General features: G+C 38.3%; 1 protein-coding gene across 5 annotated transcripts; it reads left to right on the top strand.

Annotated features, from left to right (window-relative positions):
- On the top strand, positions 1-24326 carry LOC107805548 (uncharacterized). Of its 5 annotated transcripts, XM_016629605.2 has the most exons (17): positions 1-129; positions 205-284; positions 1981-2075; positions 7634-7794; positions 8198-8349; positions 9224-9342; positions 9728-9888; positions 10004-10078; positions 11243-11314; positions 17773-17910; positions 19907-20062; positions 20300-20352; positions 20506-20684; positions 20892-20971; positions 21067-21181; positions 21267-21397; positions 23984-24326. In XM_016629605.2, exons 1-14 carry the CDS (start codon positions 63-65, stop codon positions 20950-20952), a joined length of 1569 nt encoding a protein of 522 aa, XP_016485091.2. In that variant the 5' UTR covers positions 1-62; the 3' UTR covers positions 20953-20971; positions 21067-21181; positions 21267-21397; positions 23984-24326. The 5 variants fall into 5 exon arrangements, with proteins under 5 accessions (XP_016485091.2, XP_016485090.2, XP_016485092.2 ...); XM_016629604.2 differs by lacking the exon at positions 23984-24326 and having other exon boundaries at positions 21267-21686; XM_016629606.2 differs by lacking the exon at positions 23984-24326 and having other exon boundaries at positions 21047-21181; positions 21267-21686.
- Positions 24327-24457: the final 131 nt, after the last annotated feature.

Here is a 24457-nt window from a genome sequence, read left to right as displayed (position 1 = left end):
CGAATTTCACGGCTCATTCACTTTCTTAATCAATAGACATTACAGGAGAAACAGTTTAAGCAATGTCAAAATCAAGTGAAAATGGAGAGCGTCCGGCGAATTTATCTCACACGTTCAAGTACTTGCTCGGTCAGTTAATTTTTCTTCTCACTTTATCCCCGTTCAATTTCACATATTTGTTTAGTAATGTGTTTATATTTGTAGCTACTCAATTTTTATCAAGGGGAATACCATTCATATTCAACTCTTGGATCGTTCGGCACCTCACTGAAGAAGACTATGCGGTGATATTCTAATTTAATCATTGTTCTATATCATATCCATTTTTTTTAACTTTTAATTTTTGTAATTCTCAGTAATTATCATCTTCCCATAGAGTAAGTGATCCAATTAGAAGGTGTTTCTCAATTCAAAAAGACAAATTATTGAGCATCCTTGAGCCGAGGGTCCATCGAAAACAACCTCTATACCTGCACAAGGTAGGAGTAAGGATACAAATAACTTTCCCAGACCCCACTGGTGGGAATATAGTGGGTATGTAGTTGTTGCTGTAAATTATTGAGCATTGGAAATAAATGATCCCAAATAAGGTAGATTGAATATGGAAGATCCCAAGAGTATGGCCTAGCGGTCAATAAGTATACATATTCAAATGAATTTCTTAAAACAAATACAGGGTTTGAACCAAAGCTACTAGATTTGGCCGAACTCGTAACTCAAAGGCTAGCTCCATTCCTGCTATCAATGAAGTGGATGCACCCTGGTCCTTGGTAGATGATAAACGTTAGGTGATTTTTTCCCATCCGCCTGAGCGTTGGTAGGTACCTGTACTGGTGGAGATAGCAGGTATCCAATGAAATAGACTAGGTGCACTCAAGCTAGCCTGACACCACCTTTATAAAAAACGAATATAGAGGATTCTTATAAGCGATCCCAACTAGTTCATGATTGAAGGTTTGTCGTTTTTGTTGTTTTCTGTATATGAATATATTTATAATCGCAAATTTGAACCCTGGTCCTTGGAGACTAGAGTTCAAATATCGGCGGACACAAAAAACGCTAGGTGGTTTCTTCCAATACGTCTAAGACTTGGTGGGTAGAGTTATCCGGTACACCTGTATTGATGAGTGGTTGGAGGTAACAAGTATCAAGTAGAGTAGTTGAGGTGCTGGCCCCAACACCACTTTTATAAAGAAAAAAATGAATATAGAAAATTCTTACAAGCGACACCAACTAGTTAGGAATTGAAGTTATGTTGTTTTTGTTGTTTCATGTGTATGTCAATATATTATAGGTGCGATTTTGTTAATAAGTTGGTTTGCAGTTGTTTGTTCTCACTTGTTGTACTCTTCTTGGGTGAGAATACCATTTGGAAAGATTACTATAGATAAAATTTAGAAAAGGGAAATTGTTATTCGTTTCGTGGTATTTCATATTATATTATACTGAACCCGAACAGGTGAACAAAAAAAGTATGAATTGGTCGTTGTATGAGAGTTAGTATTTTGGATATATTCTGAAAAAGTAGTTGAACTACGTAATGGTTTGCTGGAGAGATTCCATAGTAAATTTATTTAGGTATTGGCACTATTCTGTTGATGTTAATTGAATCATAAAAGATGGCAACCTCCGCTTCTCCATGGAAATATGAAAATAGGGAGAAGTCAACTAAATTAGGTGGATTAGAGAACGAGAAGAATTTTCTCACTTTTTCTTGCCGTAAGCTTTTAGTTGGTTTTCTTTTCTTTTTCTTGTATATAAGCTTTTGTGGCTGACTGGTTGTTACTAGACAATACAACATCTGCATTCACATGTACTGATGTACCATATCGATTCACCAAATTTTCTTTGATGTTTGTGGTGATTTGAGTTCAAGAACATGTTACCAATTAACTCAGATACTTTATTGTACTTTTCAACCTGACTTCTTGGTTTTATGTACAAGAAATTGTCTAACATCTTTTTTTGTGCATCATGCAGTTGTATGCTGTACAATTTCACTTGTTCATTACTTGTGTGCTTTTTCTTAGTCGAGAGGGCTTCAGGCGAGCATGCATGAGGGCCAACATTTATTGGTACTATTGGATTTTTTTTCCATGTTTCTTTTAGTTTTGTTCTTTGCATTTCATTTCAGAACTTCTTTTAGCTTCAATAAATAAAATTATCATTTTGGTTTCAGCAGGACTAAAACTCATTTTGTCCTCTTTTTTTTTTTTTAGTTAAAGTCCTTTGCTCATCCATACTAACGTGAAAATCCTGCAATGAGGGAGGATAACATCATCTATTTTGCAGTGGGCTTCAAGTCATATGACATTGTTAGATGCTCATCCAATGCTGAAGAATGGTATGAATGGACAAAACGAGGTCGGAAATCTAATTAGAAGAACTACATTCAGCAGGAAGACGATGGTGTGGTTATGTGAAAATTTAAAAGAAGCATCGAAGATGAAGGGAAACTATGTGAGAAGATGGAAAACCAAGGAACATTACTCAGAAATATTATGTGCGAGGAACTACAACAAACATGGTCGGTCCAAGGCAGGAGGAGGTCAGTTATTATTGTTCCAGAAGTGGCATTCAATTCGGGATGGTTAGATATTGCAACAAAAATCGAAAGGTTCATTAATAGCGGGGTACGGACGAATGTCATTAATGCTCCCAAAATCATTGAGGAAGGTCTTCTTTACTCAAGCACAGTCAGAAATCATAAAAGGGCAAACAGAGAAATGAATGAAGCGGCGGTCCAACCAGAAGGAGACATTATTCGCATCTCTGGTGATTTAACACGCAACGATTTGCTAGGCAGGTGCTTGGTGGGGTTCATCCCAGAAGAAATTTTCGAAATTGCAACTCTATCGGAAATTGGCAGATGGACATCTAGTTCTTGGAAGCAAGCACACAGAACCAATATTTATGAGATGGACCAGAATCGGTTTCTCTTCGAATTCTCTTCGAAATTAATCACTGACCATGTTTTGAGAAGCGATTGGTACTGAAGAAACACAAAGTTAAGCTTCAATGGTGGACTCCAACGGTGGGATTAGTTCCAAGCAATAAGACGATGAACCATGCATGGATTATGCTAGTAGGGCTTCCGTTACATCTATGGTCCCAAAAAGTATTCAAAGAAGTTGGGGAGTTTTGTGGTGGCTGGATTCAAACTGAGGAGGAGACGGAGCTAAAAAATCACTTGAAATGGGCAAGAATAAAGGTTAGAGGAGATGGATCCGCTGTCCCAAAAGCAGTGAAGGTAGAATTTGAAGGGGTAGTCTTCGAGATCCAGATCTGGTGTAAAGCTTCGGTGAGAACGTACACCGATGCAAATGGAGAAGAAAGTCGTTCGAACCAGCGAGTAATAGAGGATAAGCAAAGATCGGGGGAGAGGCTCAATGTTATACAGTTCTGACGGGTCACGTGGGGAGTTCGAAAGAAGTACAACCTATCCCTAAAAATTAACGTGACTAGTCACATGACTCTTTAGTCACAACTAATAAGGCTGCCCAACAATGTAATTTAAAGGAATTGGACCCAGATTTTTTGGCCCAATTTATATCTGAAGAAAAGGATTTTAAATTGCCAAATACAAAGCCTAGACCAGATCCTTTTAATGAAGAGGTAGCAGCTCTACACTTTGAACCTTCTGTTGGAAATCAAATAACTACTTACGCAGTGGAGCCCAGTGAACAAAAATAACAACGAACCAGAAGAAGATGAAGAAAAGAGGGACAATGATGGAGAAAAGGAAAATCAACAAGAATCTATTCACGGGGATAATGCTATGTCGATTATTGCTGAGCACGAAGGGAAGGGATATGATTAAGAGGAATACAACATGCACATGCAATCAAAAGAATTTGATATGTTTGTGGACTGGGCAATTGAAGAAGCAGTGCCTCTAAACCATCAAAGCTTAGAGGTAGAAGAAGATCCGAAATTTGAGGCATCGATTTGGGTGCATCAGAATATCATCAGATTGAGCAAAGAGTTTGGGGTGGATTTTAACGGGTGCAAGAAAGAAGCACTGGAGCTTTTCATGAAAATTGACAACAGAAGACAAGCAAATAAAGGGAAAGAAGTTACACAAGTGACTCAGACTCCAAAGAAAAAGGGTTTCAAAGAGCTGAAAGGTCTGGATATTGGAAGTAATTTCATGAGCAATGGAACCAGAAGGGGGGGTGGGGGTGCATCATGAGTCATAGCCAATGATTGTGAACATTATTTCATGGAATGTTAGGGGACTTAATAGAGTTAGAAAAAGGAGATTGATTAAAAGTTTGATACTCAGTTGTTTCTAAGAATCTAAAATAGAAGGGGATATCAGGAAGATAGTAAAAGAATTATGGGGTAATAGATGGGTGAAATTTGCACAATTAGAATCTAGTGGGACTAGAGGGGGTATTGTAGTAATGTGGGATGGTAGAATATGGAAGGGGGAAGTTTGTTGTTTGGGAGCACACACAATTACTTGTAAATTTTCAGGAAAGGCTCAGGAATACACATGGCATCTTTCAGCCGTGTATGCTCCTAATGACAGAGAATAAGAATTGCTCCAGAATCACAAGAGCTATGACTGAGTTCTATAATTTTATTGAAGACATGGAACCGGTAGACACCCAACTATGAGGAGGTGAATACACATGGAGAAAAGGTGACAGGCATGTAATAGCAGCTAGACTGGATAGGTTTTTGATTTTTGCTGACTGGAATGAAGATTTTAGAAACATAAAACAATCATTGCTTCATAGAGTTACTTCAGACCATTCCCCACTGATGCTTCAATGTGTAGTTGGGATCCAGTCAAATCATACTTCAAGTTTGAGAACTGGTGACTGCAGACTGAAGGATTCAAAGGTAGAATACAAGAATGGTGGAACTCTTTTACTTGTGAAGGAAGGCCTGATTTCATTCTAGTTTTTAAACTTAAAGCCTTGAAGGCAAAGCTTAAAGAATGGAGCAAAACTTTCCAAGGCAACTTAGCACTGCAGAAAGCAAGTATCCTCAGCCAACTTGCAGAGCTGGAAAATTTACATGACCGAAGGAGCTTGACAGAGGAGGAAATATTTACAAAAACTTTCTTGTCCATGGAGTTTGAGGAGATTGCAAACCATGAAGAAGTAGCATGGAGACTGAGGTCCATGGCCCTTTGGTTAAAAGAGGGAGACAAGAACACTAAGTTCTTCCACATAACAGCTAATACTCACAGGAGATATAACAATATTGATCAGTTAATAGTAGACGGTGAATCTTTGCAGAATCCAGAAGATATCAAGAGGGAGGTTATCAGATTTTACCAAAACCTCTACACAGAAGAAGAGGAGTGGAGACCACTAGGTACCATCAGAAATAGTAAGATAACTTAATGCTACAAAGCCCCTTTGGAGAACATGGGATATGAGATAGTGTAAAGGCATGTGTTGGAGACAAAGCACCTGGCCCAAATAGATTCTCAATGGCCTTCTTCACTAATTACTGGGAAGTGGTTAAAAGGGAAGTGGTAGATGTTGTTCAGAACTTTTATGATCAAGGAATATTTGAAAAGAGCCTTAATGATTCCTAAAAGTTCAGAATCATAGTTTGATGATGAAGTGGCTATGGAAATTTGCGGCGGACGAGCAATCAATCACTATGGAGAGAGGTCGCTAGGGACAAGTATGGAATGGAAGAAAAATGGACAACCAAACCAGTGAGAAGTCCATATGGTGTCAGTTTGTGGAAGTTGTGGCCAAAAGTGATTAACAAGTCCAAATTCAAAGTAGGAAATGGTATAAAGATTTTCTTGTGGGATGACAATTGGCTAGGCCAAGGACCTTTGAAGCTACTTTTTCCCGACATATATACTTTGAATCAACAACAAGCAACACTAGATGAGGCATGGACTAATCAAGGTTGGAATCTTACCTTCAGAAGACTTCTAAATAGTTGGGAGCTTGACAGAGTAATAGAGTTTTACAATACTTTGGAGTTATTCAGTTGAATCAACTCTAATCAAGATCTTATCATATGGCAAGGGAATAGGCAAGGGAAGTTTTCCGTTAAGTCTGCTTATAAGGAATTCAACCTATCTAATAACCAGGCTGGATGTTGGCCATGGAAGATGATATGGAAAGTAAAAATCCTTTACAAGGTTGCTTGCTTTACATGGTTACTAGCAAAAGAAGCGGTTGTAACACATGATAATCTAATTAAGAGAGGTTTCACTTGTGCTCTAGATGTTACTTATGTGGAGAGGAAGCAGAGACAATTAGTCATCTCTTTTTGCATTGCAAATTCACTGTACAAATATGGAGAATTTTTATCAGCTTAAGGGGAATTTTATGGGCAATGCCGGGAAGAATTCTTGATGTTCTAGCTTGCTGGAATAAAGAGGGCAACCTTTCTAGTTATAAAGAGAGATAGAGAATGTCCCAGCCGGCATATGATGGAAAATTTGGAAGAGAGAAATTAGAGATATTTTGAAAACAAGTCCAGTAACATCCAGAAGACAAAGATGAAATGTCTAGCTCTTTTCTATTTTTGGTGTAAAGGAAAGTTTTTGGAGGATCATGAATCCATTTTTGATGTGCTAAATTCCTTGTGAGAAGACCAAGGATTATAAGTGTTTTGATTTTCTTTTTGGGCACTCCTTTTGTAATTATGAGTGACTTCACAAATTTAGTGAAGTCTATATGTTAATATACAAATATGTTACCTTCTCAAAAAAAAATAAAAAATTATCAAATCAATAGAAGCATTTGCAACTCTGTCTCTCTTTATATTGAAATTAGAGAGTTCAATGCTTGTCTCGTGTAATAAGTATATATTTTGCTTCAAGTTGTTACGGTCATAGTCAATAAAATGTTCTTTTATATTTTTGTCGTGAAATTATGAAAATCTGTTTTATGTGATCAATATTGTAATTCGGGAAAAGGGATGCCTCCTCACAAAGGGGGTCGCAGTGACCAGGCCAGGCGACTACTTATACCTAATTATGCTTGTTATTTACCAATTGAATAGTGGTGAAACTAATCTCCAGATTAAACTTCTTTAAAAAGAACATGTTTTATTTGTACTTACACAAGCACCAGGTAGGTATATTACCAAAGATTTCCGTTTAGTTGCAAAGAGCTCAAAAAGTTTGTAAAATCATCCACTGCTCTTACTTTTTTCCTGTTTTCTCCACAAAATTCACTGCTTTCTCTCAGCATTGACATAAAAAATGTAAAAGTCCTTTTTGGAGAAGGAGTTCCACGACTGTGACAATGTGGATAAGCATGTGAAACTTTCTAGAGGCCTTTGACAAAGACGAGAGCACATAGGTGGCTAAGATTTTTAATTCTCAGTATAAATATGTGAAACAGGGCTAGGATACGACATTTTAGGAAACCAAATGTCAGATGTTTGACCATTCAGATGGCACTCCTAATATAAAGTTCAATTAGCTAACAGACCCCTAAAGTTAAGCAAATAGAGGGTGTAGTCTATCTGGTTTGACATTGTGTAGTGCCAGCGGGATGAGTACATGAAGGTTCTTTTATCTTTTGTTTCTGTCATTCTGTTTCTTCTTTGAGACTTTCGTTAGAAATATATATAAATATACCTACATATATATTGGATCTGCTTTTGAAGTTTGGAAGTCATTGTGTTTAAATTGCAGTGGCGGATCATCAAGGAGAGAAAATGCAGCAAAACTGTTGAAAGTAGCATGGATGACCCTCCCTTTGGGAATAATTGTCATGTTTTCAGGATGCCTTTTTGTTTTATGGTGGCAAGAATTAAGTTATTCTAGTCAATACGCACAGGCTATATGGATAAATGGTGAGCTTAAACTTTGATATACAGACTTTTAAAGCATTGTGTTGTGTGCCTATTCTACAAACTGGTTATCAATATGAGTTAGGAAACCCATGCTTTCCATGGTTACTTATAATAAAAAACCCAAAAAGAACTCTGTTTCCATGGTTGCATCTGTCACTTGTGAGGGATTGTATGTATGCCCTTCTGAAATCATTATTCATTGGTTGTATGTCTTTGGCTTCAATGTCATTTTAACATAATCCTGACCTACTTAGAACCGTTTCTTCTACCTACATCTGGTTGGAGGTCTGAGAGTTGAATATATCATGTATTAGACTGTCCCTAAAGTTGATTTTGTGACTTTGGGAAAAAATTCTCGTCTGACTTTTTCATTTTTATTGGAAATTTTATATCCATTGAGCAGGTTTTGCATGTATGCTGGAGCTACTAGCCGAACCCTTTTACATCTTATCTCAGAATTTGCTTCTCCTTAAGTTACGTCTGATTGTTGAGAGTGCAGCAACCCTTTCACGTTGCATAGCTACCTACATCCTCATATTAAAGCTACCTGGCATGGTAAACAACAATTTGTTGCCTCCATTATTTACTATTTTGTATTTTTCCGTCTTTACTTTTATCTATTTACAGTAAAGTTTAAGTGAGTTTACTGTTAGGTGCTTTTCAATCGTGTTCATCTATAACATGAATTACTGCCTTAAATTGTTTATGCAAAAAGATGGATTCTAATGTTGCTCAATGGAATAATACCTCTTGAGGATTGAATTTCACTATGAGTAGTAATTATATTGCGTTAGTTTATGAAATTTAGTCCTAAAAAATGGCTTTGATGAAATGCCAAAGACCATTGAATGTGTGCAGAAACAATGTTTTGCCACCCATCTACATAGTTTGAAGGCTAATGTTTAGTTAATCTAGTTTTGGTGTAGTCTTAAACATATAAGTGATGTAAATCTCTGATGGACTTTGTTAGATGCTGTCATTTTTTAAAAGGACCCTACTTTTGTACTTGGTTGCATCTCCGTGATGCTTCTGTTACTTTCAATCGCTAGAAGGAGCTGCCAGTACAGTAAATATTTTGTGACTTGCAGTAATATTATCCCTCGTGCCTTATTTCACACATTCTTCCTTTGATAATTGAAATTTTAAAGGCATGATTCCATTTGCTTATTTAGTTTTTGGTCCACCATTTCTGGTAGGTGAATGAGTTTTTATCTTCTGTAGTTCCTTGTCTTATTTAATCTGATTGTCTTTCAATAAAATCTGTGCATAACTGTTCCATGTCCTAGGTTTATACGCCTGCATGAGTTACTTGCAGGGATGCCTGAACTTAATTTGATTTAGTTGTTGTGACAAATATTGAAAATCAAAATTTCAAATCTTCCGGAGAAAGCATTATACCGATATTTAAGATTAGGTTTCTTACTTTCAGGAGAAAGCAATTGTATTTGCCTTGTCGCAAGTCGCATTTGGAGCATGTGTGTTCTTTGGCTACTGGGGCTACTTTCTTCTTTTTCACATGTATAGCAGTTCTGATCTCTTCCCTTTTGGGTAAGAATTCTAATGGTTACTCATCCTCTTTTGTTTCGCATGCATGTTATACGCTTCATATTTTCTTTTGATAAGTGATATGTAAAGTAAGGCGCACAAGCTGGTGCTTGTAGCAAATTTACAGACAAAGCACAGAGGGAGTGGTCCTAAAGAAAACAAGTCAACCTTTTATGAGAATGGAGCTTTTTCCTTCTTTTGGAAGTGGGGGTGGCTGGGGACTTGGCTACAAGAAATACAAAGGAATGAATGGAAGCCTACCTTTGGTTTGGTTATATCAATTTTTCAACTTTGTTCACAATATCTCTCTGCACTCCTCTCTTATATTGACAGTCATTTTCTTCTTGTCATTGGAATTTATTTTATTTGACAGTCAACACCCTATTAGTGTAGGAAATGGAGGCATTGATGAGCAACTTTCGAAAATGTGTATGTTGTTTACCTTTCAATCTTGCCGCAAGTTGCTTCTTCAAGAAGGAGAAAAGATGGTTCTTGTGTGGTTGGACACACCATATAATCAAGCAGTATATGGGCTTGTAGACAAACTAGGTATGCTTTGGCTAACTACTATTGCCTTCTACTTGCCGCCTTTCTTAACAAAGCAGCATATTGCTTAAACAGGTCATATTTTTTACCAGATACAAACATATAATTGATTTTTCAGGCAGCTTAGTGGTTAGGCTGGTATTTCTCCCATTTGAAGAAAGTTCATATGCTACATTTGCAAGGTCTGCATCAGGTTTATTCACCTTCCTCTGAGGACTCCTGTTGGTTATAGGACATCATCTAATCATTTTATTTTTTCAATTCATATGTTTTTCTAAATCATAGTGGGAGTCCACTGGGTTTGTTGTTGTTATGTTTTCCTAAATCTTGCTTAGTTGTTATTGTGGTGAGTAATGCTAATTTGATTTCACAAGGGGGAGGTGAAGTGTAAGGAAAGGGAAATTCATCAAGTTACTTCCTTAGTTGCATTATTGTTCATATATTGTGATACAATTATTAGGAAAGTAAAAGATATAAGAATTCCTCCTTTTCTTTCTAGATTTGGGAGGTTAGATGACCCATTTTTGCTTACTTACCAAACAGGAAAATGACAAATAATCATCCTTCTACATACCTCTTTTCGCCCTACAGATCCTGTTCTTAACATGATTTATTGATTGGCTCCTATGGAAGCTTTTCATGCCTTATTGAAAGACAGGACGCAGATAGAATGGTGGTTCCTCAAGTGATGCCATGCCTATTAAGAAATACTTTTGAACCAAAGGTTATACTGGTTTTTACTAGTTATGAGCATGTTTTACATTTCTCATTTGACTTTTCAGGATTTTGCACAGAAGCTAAGAAATAGATGAATGAGCTTATCTTTTTCTTTAACCTTAACAACCTACATGAACTATTGCTTTTGGTTATTTTCTGATGCTACTTGGTGTATTTATTTCTTTTGCTTGGTTATTACTTCCATGAACCAGGTATTTTCTAACATGAATGTGTACTTGTCAGACTTAACCTCTTCCAACATCTCAATCTGTCGGCCTTAATCTTAATTTCTTAAAAAAACTGGTATTAGAAGAAAAACTGACTTCGACAGCACAAGGCAAAAGACCGTCTTATTTTTCCTAAAAAGCTTCTTTGACTTGATGACAAAAATTTATAATGTATTCTCCAAGAATTCTGGTTTAGTGCACCAAAACCCAATCAATAGCTATATATCAGCCATGACATAGAGCTTCATCTCCAAACTTGCTACCATTTACTTAACCGTGTCTATGATATTGCATTTTTGGTGTTTGTCACCACCACAAAGTTATAAACCAAAATTTTAACTTTATGCTGATTTCTTCTCTCATTCAATTTGAAGTGGCAATTTGATACCTCAGCTGTTTCACTGTTCTGGCAGGTGAAGACACGCAGAAGCAAAAGAAATTGGGAAAAAGTTTGACTGAGGCTTTGAAACTTGTTTTACTAATAGGTAACTATGACATCTTACATAATTGAACTTGCTTCAACATTACTTTGATCTTCTCTTTTTTCATTTTTATTTGTTTTTCGCATCTGTTTTGGAAATCGTTGTAGCTATAGAGCTGGACTCGTCGTTACCTACATTTACTTATCCTACTGGCTCATAATCAAAATTTTCTAGTAGTTTTAGCCAAGTCTCAATTTTTCCTGACATGTTGTCTTAGCAAATATTGGCAAGAAAAACAATTAGACGTTTTGGTCTTAAATGGACTTCTGTAGGCCTTTCCATGTCGGATTCCTCCACATCTCTTCCTCTTCCTTCACCTAAACAGCCATGGCCATCATCCTCCTCCAATCTCCATCTTCACCCACCATGGACATAACGTGTAACCTCAGAAAATGTAGATCTTGTTAAGGTACATCGTTTCTTTTAAAATCTTTCCCTTACCCTCCAATAGCCAAGCCAGTCGCGACCATTTCCCAGCAAAAAACTCCGGCGATCGCTCACCCACGCGCCCTCACGCGCGGCCGAGGTCTGGCGGCGCTTCAGCCACGCGCCGACGCGTGAGGAAGATTCTGGCCAGTTCTCAAAATTTTTTCTTAAGACAGCCTCTTCGTGAGGCTATTCCGAGCCTACCCATCCATCAATCTCCAAAATCCGACGACTTTCTCTATTTTCCGGCGACAGGTGAGGCTTTTTCCGGCCTGATCTCACTTCTTCTTCTTTAGTCAGCCTCTTCGCGAGGCTTTTGGGACAGCCGCATTTAGAATATGATGGATTCTACAAAGAGAAGCTCCTAATTCTCTATAGAATCAAGAAAACTGGAAAACATGTCTTTCATCAAAGCTGCCTCTAGGCCAGCCCTAGAACTTGGGGAAGATGCTATCGAAAGCTCGACGTAGGGCAGGACCCGCACTTCTCGCTGTCCGAGGAGCACACTCTCAGGCGAAAGGGTTTCTTGGAATCTTGTTTGATTGGATCTTTCTCCAAATAGGTTGGTTCTCCAGAGGCTGTTAGGAACTGGGCAGCAGAGGCATGGAACGTCAAGGACAAGCTGAAAATATCGCAACTGGGGGACACGCAATATCTCTTTCCATCTGTCTTTGAGTCTCAAGCTTCAGAAATTCCTGTCAGAGGAAACAGGTGGTTCGATGGGAACTTCTTAAAGCTAGACAGATGGGTGGAGCACGATGGGTGTCTCGACCCTCGTTTCACCGGCGAAACATTGGTGGTCAACATGGTGGGTCTCCCGGTACATCTTTGGTGTCTTGACCTATTTAAGAAGATTGGGGAAATCTGTGGGGGCTTTATTGATGTCACTTGCAGCCTACACGATCTCTCGCGTGTGAGGATTGTGTTGAGGAAAGGGGGCAGAATCCCTGTCTCCACTGTGGTGGAAGATGGCTACTTGAATTATAGGGTTTTGTTGAGCCCTGAATTTCGCCCTATCTTTATGCCTATGATAGTGGCGGAATAAAATGGTAGGTCAAATAGAAGAGAGGGGAGGGCTCACTGGATCAGCGGGCTAAGCAGGAATCAGAATATAGATGGAGAAGAGATGGGGGGTCTGAATTTGGGAGAAGAAGACAAAATTTTATCAGGAGGAAAAGACGTGAATGCCCTTGGGTTAGTGATGCGGGCTGGAAAGGCAGAATGGGCCGGTCCTCTTTTAATCATCATAGGGCCGACAAGTTTTCAGCAAGTATAGGCCTGGGCATCCACACATGGGCCCAACAACATTTCCCAATTATATTAGAATTGATCCTAAGGGGCCCAAATTATTTCAAGCTATGTATGATAAGGCTACTAAGTATATGGGAACAATTGCTCCTTCTTCTTCTGCCATTGGTGCTTCACAACAGTGATATTTCTTCTCCGAGCTCTAGTGTCCCGCGCCCTCTTCGATGGCCGTTACTTCAGGGGCCACACCGGCTAAAGCTGGTGGTGTTATTTCACGGCCTCCCGCCTCTGATGGACCCAACTCCATTGCCCTCTCATCTTCTCTTGTGCGTAGCTGTGCTGAGGTTACACTTTAAGCTCCTTCTTCTGGGGAGATTGTTGCGCATGCCCCAATTGATGTTACTGTCGGACCAACAATTCCTGTTAAGATGCCGCCAAGGGTTCCATGCTCTCTTCCTTCCCGCTACACTGCTGGCGTTTCTGGACATTCCTATAGTAGTGGGGTGTTAATCTCAGAGGTTGGTGCCTTTCAAGGAAATGGTGAGACCCTTCCGGCACCTAAAGTTCCTATTGCTAGCAATGCTATGGTCTTGTATTCCTCCGGTAGGAGCAAGGAAAAGGTACATATAGAAGATGCCTGTCCAATTTCGTCACGGATTGGAGGAGGGGATATGTCCTTCTGAAGGAGGATAAACTATTAAACTCCGGGAAAATTTTAGGTGTTTCTTTTGAAGGGAAGGAAGATAGGGTGTTAGAACTGTTAAGGGAGATTGAGCAACAACCTTTTTATGATGGTGCAGGGAGGGAGTTGGGTCAAGGTGTTAAGCAAAATAATTTAGGGGATGTAGTGGTGTACCAAAGAAGGGGCCGGGTGTATGACAGGGAGTAAGGGAGCTCGGCGGGGGGGTGGGAAAAAGGGGGATATTGTTACTTATGGAAGTTAAGATTCTTTCTTAGAGTGTGAGGGGGATGAATGACCCAAACAAAAGGGTCATCATCAAAGTGGGAGTTAGAGAGTGGGGTGCCAACCTAGTTTGTTTTCAGGAGACCAAAATGGAAGTTTTGTCGGATGCGTTTGTGAGGAGTGTTTGGAGAGGTAGTTGGGTAAAATATGACTGGGTCCCAGCAGCGGGAAGTGCCTGGGGCATTCTTCTTATGTGGGATGATAGAAGCTTGGAGGTAAAGGAGATTAAGAATGGAGTTTTTTCTTTAGCAGCTCTTGTCAAAGATAGAGTGACTGGGGTGGAGTGGGGATTTGGGGAGTGTACGGACCGATAGGAGAAGGGTCCAAGGTGTCTTTTTGGGAGGAACTAACCAATGTTATGAGGGAATGGGACATTCCATGAGTTCTAGGGGGAGACTTTTAACACTATTAGATTCCCGGAGGAGAGATTAGGGTGTAGCCTGATTTCGAGGGCCATGGAGGAGTTTTGTGACTTCATCAATGATCACTTTCTCATTGACCTTCCTCTGTCAAGGGAAAGGTTTACTTGGGCCAGGGTGGAGGATTCCAACTCAAGGTCTAGACTTGATAGATTTCTGATATCGCCTTCTGGGATGAGCTGGTGCCGAATGTACTGCAGATTCCTTTACCTAGGCTGACTTCGGATCATTTGCTTGTGCGTGCTCCTTTCCGATTCGAGAACATGTGATTGAAAGTGCCAGGATTTGGTGACAAAGTGAAAGAATGGTGGACAAGCTACGGGGTATCAGGGACACCTTCATTCCGTCTTTCGAAGAAACTTAAATTGCTCAAGGGAGATATTATAAGGTGGAATAAATAGGTTTTTGGGAGGGTAGAGGTTAAAATGAGAGAGCTCATGCATGAATTGGGGAAATTAGAGAGAGGGGAAGGGGCGAGAGAGTTAGATGAATCTGAGAAAGCGAGACTGGGGGAGGTTAAGAGGGAAATAGTCGAGTTAGCAATAGCTCAGGAGACTAGTTGGCGGCAAAAATCGAGGGCGCTCTGGTTAAAGGAGGGGGATTCGAATACCAAGTTTTTCCATAGGGTTGCGGTTGCAAATCGAAGGAGAAACTTCATAGAGTTCTTAGTTGTTGATGGGGTGAGGATTGAGGGAGAGGAGGAGGTAAAAGGGGCTAGAGAGGGCTTTCGAGGAGGAGGAGGTACACGGGGCTGTGTCGAGTTGTGCTGGTGATAAGGCCCCCGGGCCTGATGGTTTCTCCTTGGCTTTCTTCCAGCTCTGTTGGGACACCATTAAGGGGGAGTTGATGGAAGCCATTGAATACTTCCACGTGAATGGTGCTTTCAAGTGAAGTATCAATGCTTCTCTTATTACCATTGTGCCTAAGAAAGAAGGCGCATCTTGTATCAGAGACTACAAGCCTATTAGTCTCGCGGGGAGCATTTACAAGATTATTTCTAAAGTGCTATCTAATAGACTCAAGAAAGTTCTTGACGTGTCTGTTTCTTCCTCCCAGAATGCGTTTGTGGAAGGTAAGCAGATCCTGGACGCTGCTTTGATGGCAAATGAACTTGTAGACTCCAGAAGAAAAAATAGAGAACCCGACTTACTATGCAAGTTGGACCTTGAGAAGGCTTTCAACCATGTCAATTGGGAGTTCCTAGATTTCATGATGATGCGGATGGGGTTTGGGGTAAGATGGAGGGGATGGATCAAGTTCTGCATTTCCTCAGTCAAATTCTCTGTCCTGGTTAATGGTAGCCCGTGTGGTTTCTATGGCAGCTCCAGGGGTCTCAGGCAAGGTGACTCCCTATCCCCCATGCTATTCATTCTAGTGATGGATGCTCTGAATAAAATGATGGATCATGCGGCTGGCGGAGGCTTCTTGAGAGGATACTACGGCTTGGAATCCAGGGATTGGAAGGGTTGAAAAAAGATTAGCAGGCTGGTAGAAACGGTGTCAAATGGCGGTAAGGAAGTGCTTATTAAAAGCACCTTATCGAGTATGCCCACCTATTACTTGTCCCTGTTGCAAGCTCCTGTGAGCATCACAGAAAAACTGGAGCGGCTTCAAAGGAATTTTCTTTGGGATACGGTGGATGGAACTAGAAATTGTCATCTAGTGAATTAGCAGAGAGTCACTTCCCCAAAGAAGTGGGGTGGACTTGGAGTAAAAGATCTTAGGGTATTCAACAGAGCTTTGTTAGGGAAGTGGCTGTGGAGATTCAGGGTAGAAGAGCATGCTCTATGGAGGGAGTTCATAGTAGAAAAGTACGATTCCACGGGAGGGGGTTGGAGTACCAAGGCGATCACAGCACCTTTCGGGTGTGGCATGTGGAGGAGCATCATGAAGAATTGGGAAGCCTTCAATGGCAACATCACTTATAGGGTGAGAGATGGAAGGAGAATCAGCTTTTGGAATCATAGGTGGTGTGGAGAGGATACTCTGAGGGTCTCTTTCCCCACGTCTTCAGAGTATCAAACCAGAAGGAATTAATGGTTCAACAAATTCGCAAGGAGCATGGGGGGAGGTAGTATGAGACCTCTCATTTAGAAGGAACATGCAAGATTGGGAGATTGCGGAGCTCCAAGATTTGTTGGCACTGCTGTATGGGCAAGACAGGCCCTAGCCATCTTGTGATTCTTGGAGATGGGGGTTGCGTGGCGATGATTTGTTCACCGTAAAGTCCTTTTACCAAAGTTTGTTAGTGAGAGAGGAGGCCACTTTTCCATACTCCTCGATCTGGATTCCTAAAGCGCCCACGAAGGTGTGCTTTTTTGCATGGCTAGAGGCGAGGGGAGTGATCTTGACTGTTGAGAATCTGCGAAAGAGAGGAATCACACTTGTTAGTTGGTGCTACATGTGTAAAAACTCAGGGGAGGAAGTTGATCATCTTTTGTTGCATTGCCCTGTGTCCTCGGGTTTGTGGAGGGTAATCCTGAATCTTAAGATAAGAGTAAGGATCCTCTCATTCCTTCTTAATTACTCTTTATACAGTCCTGTATAATATGGCAGAAAAATGTGAGACATTTCTCCCTTTCGCATTATATGGGTTATCTGGAATGAGAAATGCGAAGTGTTTGAAGGACAAGCTATATAGATTAAAGCATTGTTATTTAACTGTTTTTTATGCAACAGAGATTTAAATTGCTTAGACACTTTTATGTATTCTTTGGGAGCTCTAAAGATGAAATCTTTTGTAAAGTTAAATGTAGCATGTTGTTGGTGCCATTATGATAATGTGAAGACAAAACTTTTTCTGCATTATCCCAGAAAGAAAAATCTCCTCAACTCTGTATGGATCCAAACTCAATCGTTTGCTATGCCAGTCTTTATTGCAGAAGTGGCCCTTTTAGTGGGTGGAATGGACTATTTAATCTTGAAGCTAATAAGAACCTGAACTAAAAACATCTTCTTTCAGGCACACGACTATTGTGGTGACAAATTCATAATCTACCTAAGAAAAAAAGTACTTGAAAGCCTCAAAAGATAGAGGCCGATGTACAAGACTCAGCATTTGAGATGTTATGACTTAACTAAGACTCTAAAATTTGTAGAAGACTTGCTTTCTGGCTGCCACTGAAATAGGCAGCTTCCAAAATATGATATGTTCTCTAGACTTGCTTTTGCTGGGGCATTTGCTTGGTTTACCAGCATCATTACCATATGCTTCAAACTAATTCTTCTCTTTTTGATAAATATGCCTCAAACAATAAATTGACGCACGTTATGTTTCACTTGCTGCTTGTATATATTACACGGAAAAACTTGGCAAATTTTTATTTCATTTTGGCTCTTAGGTTTTCAAAACGAATTAGACTCTAAATAGCTCATCTTCATTCTCAAACCTGCTTGTCTTGTAGGTTTGGTTGTCATGGCCTTTGGCCCTAGCTATTCCTACTCTTTCGTCAGATTGCTGTATGGTCGCAAGTGGAGTGATGGAGAAGCTTCAACAGCTCTACGATACTATTTCCTCTATGTTATTCTGTTGGCTATGAATGGTAAGGTCGTGTTTGGTTTCATAATAGAAAATTATTATAATATCTTAAATAAGTGAATATTGAATAATTAATTAGAAAATAATGACTTCCATGAAAATGTTACATAGTTATCGCTGCTATATAATAACTAAAACCAATTAGAGTTAATGAAACAAATTTGATAGAATTACTGATTAATAAGATAAATGATCCCAAATAAACTGTTTCGGTCCGTATTTTATGTGAGTAAGGCCAAGTGAGCAGCAAAAGAAATCCCATGCTGAAAGGTTTCTGTAATACTGAAAATTGAGGGACCCCTTCAGCAACTGTCAAATATTTTTGAAGGTCTAGAACGGATCCTATTTCTCTCCTTCCTTTTCATTAATTATTTTAGTGCTTAGGATTTAATTTAATTAGCTACCTTGAGATTTACTATAGGTTTTCTAGTTCAGAAATGAAATGTTTTTTCTCATGAAATATTGTGGACTTTTGACGACTTCTCAACTCTGTAGATTTTTACTTTGGGCAGCCCATATGCATTGGTGCTTCTGTGATTCCTTTGTATTTATAACCGGGCCATAGCACATGAATTGGAGCTGATTTACTTCCATACACTCAAATGTGATACTAGGCACCTAATCAACCTATAGCACTCACTAAATAAGGCTGAAGAATGTCGAAAACTCTGGAAAACAAACTAGTTTTAGCAACGGGATTATCTTATGAAGTTGGCACGAGATGAGTTTAAATGGAGTAACATGATAAGTGAGTTTCATATAAGCGATCCCAACTTTTTGAGGCTGAGGCGTAACTGTAGTAGGATTATCTTATGAAGCAAGAAGCAGTGTATGATGATAATTAAGAAGGTCCGGTGAAACTTCAAATTTAGTAAATAGTGATGTGGGGACAGAGCTGTATATATATGGGATAAAAGGTTGTGAAGATTGGAATTCCCAACTTTGGACTTCTGTTTTAATGTGTTTGAGTTTGTAATTAACTGTACTGCTGCAGCCTCCACGGCAAAAGTTTCTTTGATAAGAGTACTGTTCATGTTTGAAATTTCTGTGAGGGATGCAGTTTTTGAGCTTTCTGATAAATTTTGGCAAAGCACAGCTGAAGCTCTTAACTGGAATCTGGCCATGTTTATCCACCAGTCATTTATTGTTGAAGCGCTACAACCTTGATGCATGCTTTTGAAATTGGTGACTTTTGTCTGACTTTTTTGGCAGAGAAGAAACTATTGGCAAGTTTCTCTTGTCTTATTAAATTGCGTGAAAGTTTAAACTGTTAGAGCGTGCACTTTTATTTACTTAATTATGTCTTAGCACGCCTTCTCACGTGCTAGCCTGATAATTTTTATTGGACAAGCATGTGAATATACTTTTTATTAATGGATGATGGTGCGGCTTGAACTCAGTGATACCATGTGAAATTGTGTGAATCACCTCATCTGAAAGCTTATAATGTTAGAGAGGGGACATTTTGATTTATTTTATTTTATTTTTGATAAAGACTTTTTGATTTATTTAGTTACTATTTCTTAACATGTTCAAATGCCATTTGATGGACACCTCTCTTAAATGGTGTGTGGAGCATTCGGGAATTTTGTTTCCGGCACTGCTTTTATGAATTATTATTGGAGGTTTTAGCTCATTTTTTCGTACAAATTTGATTTTTTATTAATTTTATTATTTATGAAGCTGTTTATTCCTTTGACTTTTGTCTGATAAGGCTACTTATTACTTTTACATAACGGATAGAAAGCTTATATATTCGTTTTCAAGTAGCTGAGATCTACAATGAAGTATGTTCCCTTCTCGTTTTGCAAACTGCATTATTAATTGCAATGATGTGCCCAAAAGATTGTACCGCTGATTTGCTCTGTATTTGCTTTTGGCTTGTGAAGACGATATGTTGAATTTGCCCTGGCCTATTAAAGTTTTATTTAGCTTTACCACCATTAAGGTTTACAGATACTATTCTGAAATTGTCGAGTTTTTCTTTGTCTTTGGTGCAGGAACATCTGAAGCTTTTTTGCATGCAGTAGCAAATGAGATTCAACTCAAACGCTCAAATGATTCCTTGCTTGTGTTTTCACTGATTTACCTGGTGTTGAATGTTTCTCTTATACGTTCAGCTGGTGCAATTGGGTTGATTTTAGCAAATTCTTTGAGTATCCTTTCTTGATGCATTAAAGTATTAGATTTCTTCTTTTCCTGGAATTCTGACAGTGTTTGCCTTTTCTTTTCTTTTTTTTCTTTTTTTTTGAAAATTGTTGATCAGTGTTCGCACTGCAGATCTTGGTTCACAAATAAGGCAAGGTCTTACAGTTTGGTGGTGTGTTCTGATTAGGTCGTTGTGGTTAGTGAATATCATGTTTGTAACCTCTAGTTCCTTGACTTGTTGAAAGATATGGCTTTAAGGATTACTTACTCAGCAATATTCATCAGGAACTATTTCCAGGTATTTGCTAAGCTTGTGAAATTATTTTGCTTTACATCATCAAAATCAAGAAATTTTCCTGATGCTTGAGGATTTTGGATATTTAAGTAATTCAGAAGTCACAAAATTCCTTGGATGCAGACGATGATCTATTCTTTGGATTTTTTTTCTCAGGGTTCGTCCTCATTTTCCTTTCGTAGCTGCCTTCCCTCTGGTTGGACATTTCTGCTTCTTTCTGGAGTAGTCACTCTAATTTCAGAAAAGTTATTTTTGGATCGGGATGACTTCTGGAAGACATTTAGTGTTCACTTCATAGTGGGCATCACCAGTTTCATGCTAGCAGCCTTTATCATGTAAGTTTGTAGGGAACTTACGAAAATGACCTTTGCAGCGCTAACATTTTGTTGTCCAATGCACTCTGTGGACTAGAAGTGTAGTGAACTAGGCTCAAATACAGAACATCAAAACTTAAATGCTCCAATTTGGAAGTCCTATAACTAAATTGTATTCTGAAAAGCATGACGTGTGTATTTCTGCGTCTTATCTATCTTAATCTTCAGCTATCGTCGCGAGAGGAGCTTTATCAACAATATCATACGTTTCCGGGAGCATGCTGACTGAAGAAGAAAATCCCACTGCAGTAGGATTTTTTCCCCCCATCTTTAGTACTCACAATTCTTTTATGTCTTTTATTTTGATGTTGACGTTCACCTAGCATGATGTCTCTCAATGCAGGTCAAGCAAGAACCTTAGTCATCAGTTATTTTATGGAGAGAAGATGGCATTTAGCTCTTTGATGCATATCGGCAATTCTTTGTTGCATTTCAAAGTGAAAGTCATAGTTTACTAGGTATGACAGAACTCTGGTTTATTTTCATGGACTGGTCCGTGTTCCTTCTCTTTTGGCCATAATATTTGCTTAATGTTCCAAGCAGGTGTATTCACTTGTCAGGTTTCCACATCAATCCAAGTGGTCTTGGCATCTCTGAACTGTAAATTGTTGAATCAATTATCTGAATTTTCCAACCGTTAGAGAATCGTACTTTCAGATAATGTTCAATGAAGGGTGAGAAATTAACAAAATTATTAGCTGTTTATGGAGACCACTGATTAATTTGTTTGGTATACAATGTTCTTTATCTGCTTATTTTCAATTTCCAGAGGTGGGTTGTTTAATTCTGGTCTTTGCTTTGGATTTCACTTTTTTTGCAAGAATATCCTAGATCAACCAGGATCAAGAACAGATGATAATATAAAGTGATAAATCGTTGTGTTCCCAAGTACATGATACATTGACAGCGTAGTGATCCCCACTTATTAATTTCCCATATTTTATAAATTAGTCGATTATCTTATGCACTTCTTTTTAGATTCATCTTTCTCCTGCACTTGACACTCATGTCTGCTAAGTGATGCTAGGGGCACAAGGTATCCTTCTTTCACTGCTTTCGCCTTTATTCCTTTCTTTCAAACATTATTTGATTGAATTGGAGAACTGATGCCGTGGCAGTAAGAATGGTGTCGTTACTCTGTTGTGCATCTGTATCAGTATTGCCCTATCGTTTCATTGGTTTCCTTTCCCCTTTTTACAAGGTAAAAATTATGCAGTATTATTAATGTGGCATCTAAGATGTATACACCATGGTTTTTTGGGTAGAAATAAATCTATTGAGGAGATAATATGACTTCATGGGCCTTCTGTTCAGCATGCTAAGTACTTGTATGTACAATAAATATATGTTCATCTTGATTAATAGACGGATTCATATATTCATCATATCAATTCTCTTATCCAGTGCTTGGATTGCCTCCAGCTGCAGTAAAACTTATAAAATCTTTATGCTTAGTTTGGTTCCTCTTATAGGATAAAATCTCATTCCTGCTTTTTGCGACTCATAAGTGATCCTCTTATAGAAATCAAGAATAGCCAAATAGAAGCAGAGTGATTGTCCAAACCATGGAAATTAAGTGATCATAGAGGACTATCATGGCTGTGTGGGTTGTCTTCCAATGTCTATATAAGTGACTAGTAGTGTAAAGAGTTTGGTAATTATAAGCATTGAAAACTTGGGCAAAAAAGGTAGCCAAAGTGGAGAAATGAAACCTATGATGATTAAGTAGACTAGGTCTTAAACAAGTATTCTTAACAACATGGAAGAAAAGGTAGACAAAATTCAAACATTCTTAAGCAAGATGATTATCTAGTTTGATTTTTGCTTGAAAGATTGGACCCTTTATTGAATTAGTACACCCCTACCTTTGCCTCAAATTGCAGAAATTAGATATATAGATTACCAAAGGTGTACATGTGTGATGTATCCTAGGTTGTCTAAATCGATTTTTGGAGATTATGCATTACTTGGGGGTTGGGGAAGCAGAAGGCTGACCAACCAATGTAAACTTCGCTAAACATAGTCGGTTCCAAATTCAGATATAGGGGGAGAATTGCAGTTATGGCTAGCATAAATTGTCTAGTTATAAAAAAAATATCTCTAAATTCTGAATAGATCATACAGAAGATTATATTAACCACATCTAATTTTGGATATTCCTATATTTGATTGAAAGAAGAGAAAAGTGAAAGGTGGAGAGTAGCAAAAGTTGAATAGATGGCAAGTTTTTTATGAGTCTTGTCAACAATAAGTGCAATGGCCCCAGGTTTGTATCATTGTTCGACTAGCAGCTTGAGTCCACGGGTTTAGCAAAATTTTGATCGGACGTTAGAGTGAACTGAGTTATCTTTGTATGTCTTAAGATACATGTTATTGAAGGTGGTGTCAACCGTGTGGAAAATGAACCAATGTAAAATTCCGGAAAAAAATGAATTTTTTTTTTCAATTGAAAATGATATATGAAAATTAGAGTTGTGTTTGGACATAAATATAATTTTTGGTTGTTTTTGAATTTTTGTGAGTGATCTGAGTGAATTTTAAAAAATAGTTTTTTTGAGTTTTTCAAATTTTTGAAAAATTTCAAAATTTATCTTCAAGTGAAAATTGAAAATTTTATGGCCAAACACTGATTTCGAATTTTTTTTTTTAAAAAAATCGAAAAAAGTGAATTTTATTTTATGTCCAAACGGGCTCTAAGTGGCCGTTTGGACATAAGAATTTCTAAATTCCAAAAAAGGGCGAATAAGTTTTTCAAGTGAAAATGGTATTTGAAATTTTGAGTTATGTTTGGACATGAATATAATTTTGGGTTGTTTTTGAAGTTTTATGAGTGATTTGAGTAAAAATTTTGCAAAAAATAGGTTTTTGGAGTTTTTCAATTTTTCGAAAATTTTCAAAATGCATCTTCAAGTGAAAATTAAAAATTTTATGAACAAACGCTAATTTTGGAAAAAAGTGAAAATTTTGGAAAAAAAGAAAAAAATTCTTATGTCCAAATGGGCTCTAAGTGTCTATACAAAATAGGGTGTGCGCGAATTTTGGAACATCTTTTGTGTTCACCATATATGTTGAAGTTTTAACTATAGTTTCACTATATTTTCGGATAGTTAAACTAAGTTTCTTTAATTGTTTATTGATTTTACTTAAGCTGAAATTATTAGTCCTAACTTGATTAAACTAAGTTATTGCTTGATGCTACTGCTTTGTTTCATCTTTTCTCAGTCGAGGGTCTATTGGTAACAGGTTCTCTATCTTTTCAGGGTAAGGTCTGCATACGCACGAGTTACACATTATCCTCCCTAGACTCTACTTGTGGGATCCTACGAGGTTTTATGTTGTTGTTGTTGCTGCTTTAGGGGTTTGGGAGTTTATTGCATGCTAAAGTAGGAAAAATGTTTACAAACCTGCAATGCACAATGTGGCATGAGTTTGTTCATTTTCCACCAAATGAATGTCAAGTCTCAGGTGTAGAGCTTTAACTTTAACTTTCAACATTTATGAAAATGCTATCACTGTCATTTTTTTGAATGCTTAAGAGCAAATGAATCACAGCTATCTCATTTTGTGTGGCAGCAAGGTGTTAAAAAAATAATTATCCATTTATATTCATTTGTTATAAATAGGGTAAAAGAACAGTTATTACAAATAGTAGAAAGACAAAGGACCAATTAGTCTCTTGGACAAGATATTGTATATATCTTGGAGGAAATGATTATCTAGAGGAAAAGAGCATC

Source organism: Nicotiana tabacum, chromosome 11, assembly GCF_000715075.1.
Source record: "Nicotiana tabacum cultivar K326 chromosome 11, ASM71507v2, whole genome shotgun sequence".
Taxonomy (NCBI): Eukaryota; Viridiplantae; Streptophyta; class Magnoliopsida; order Solanales; family Solanaceae; genus Nicotiana; species Nicotiana tabacum.
This window is presented reverse-complemented; position numbering and strand designations above follow the sequence as displayed.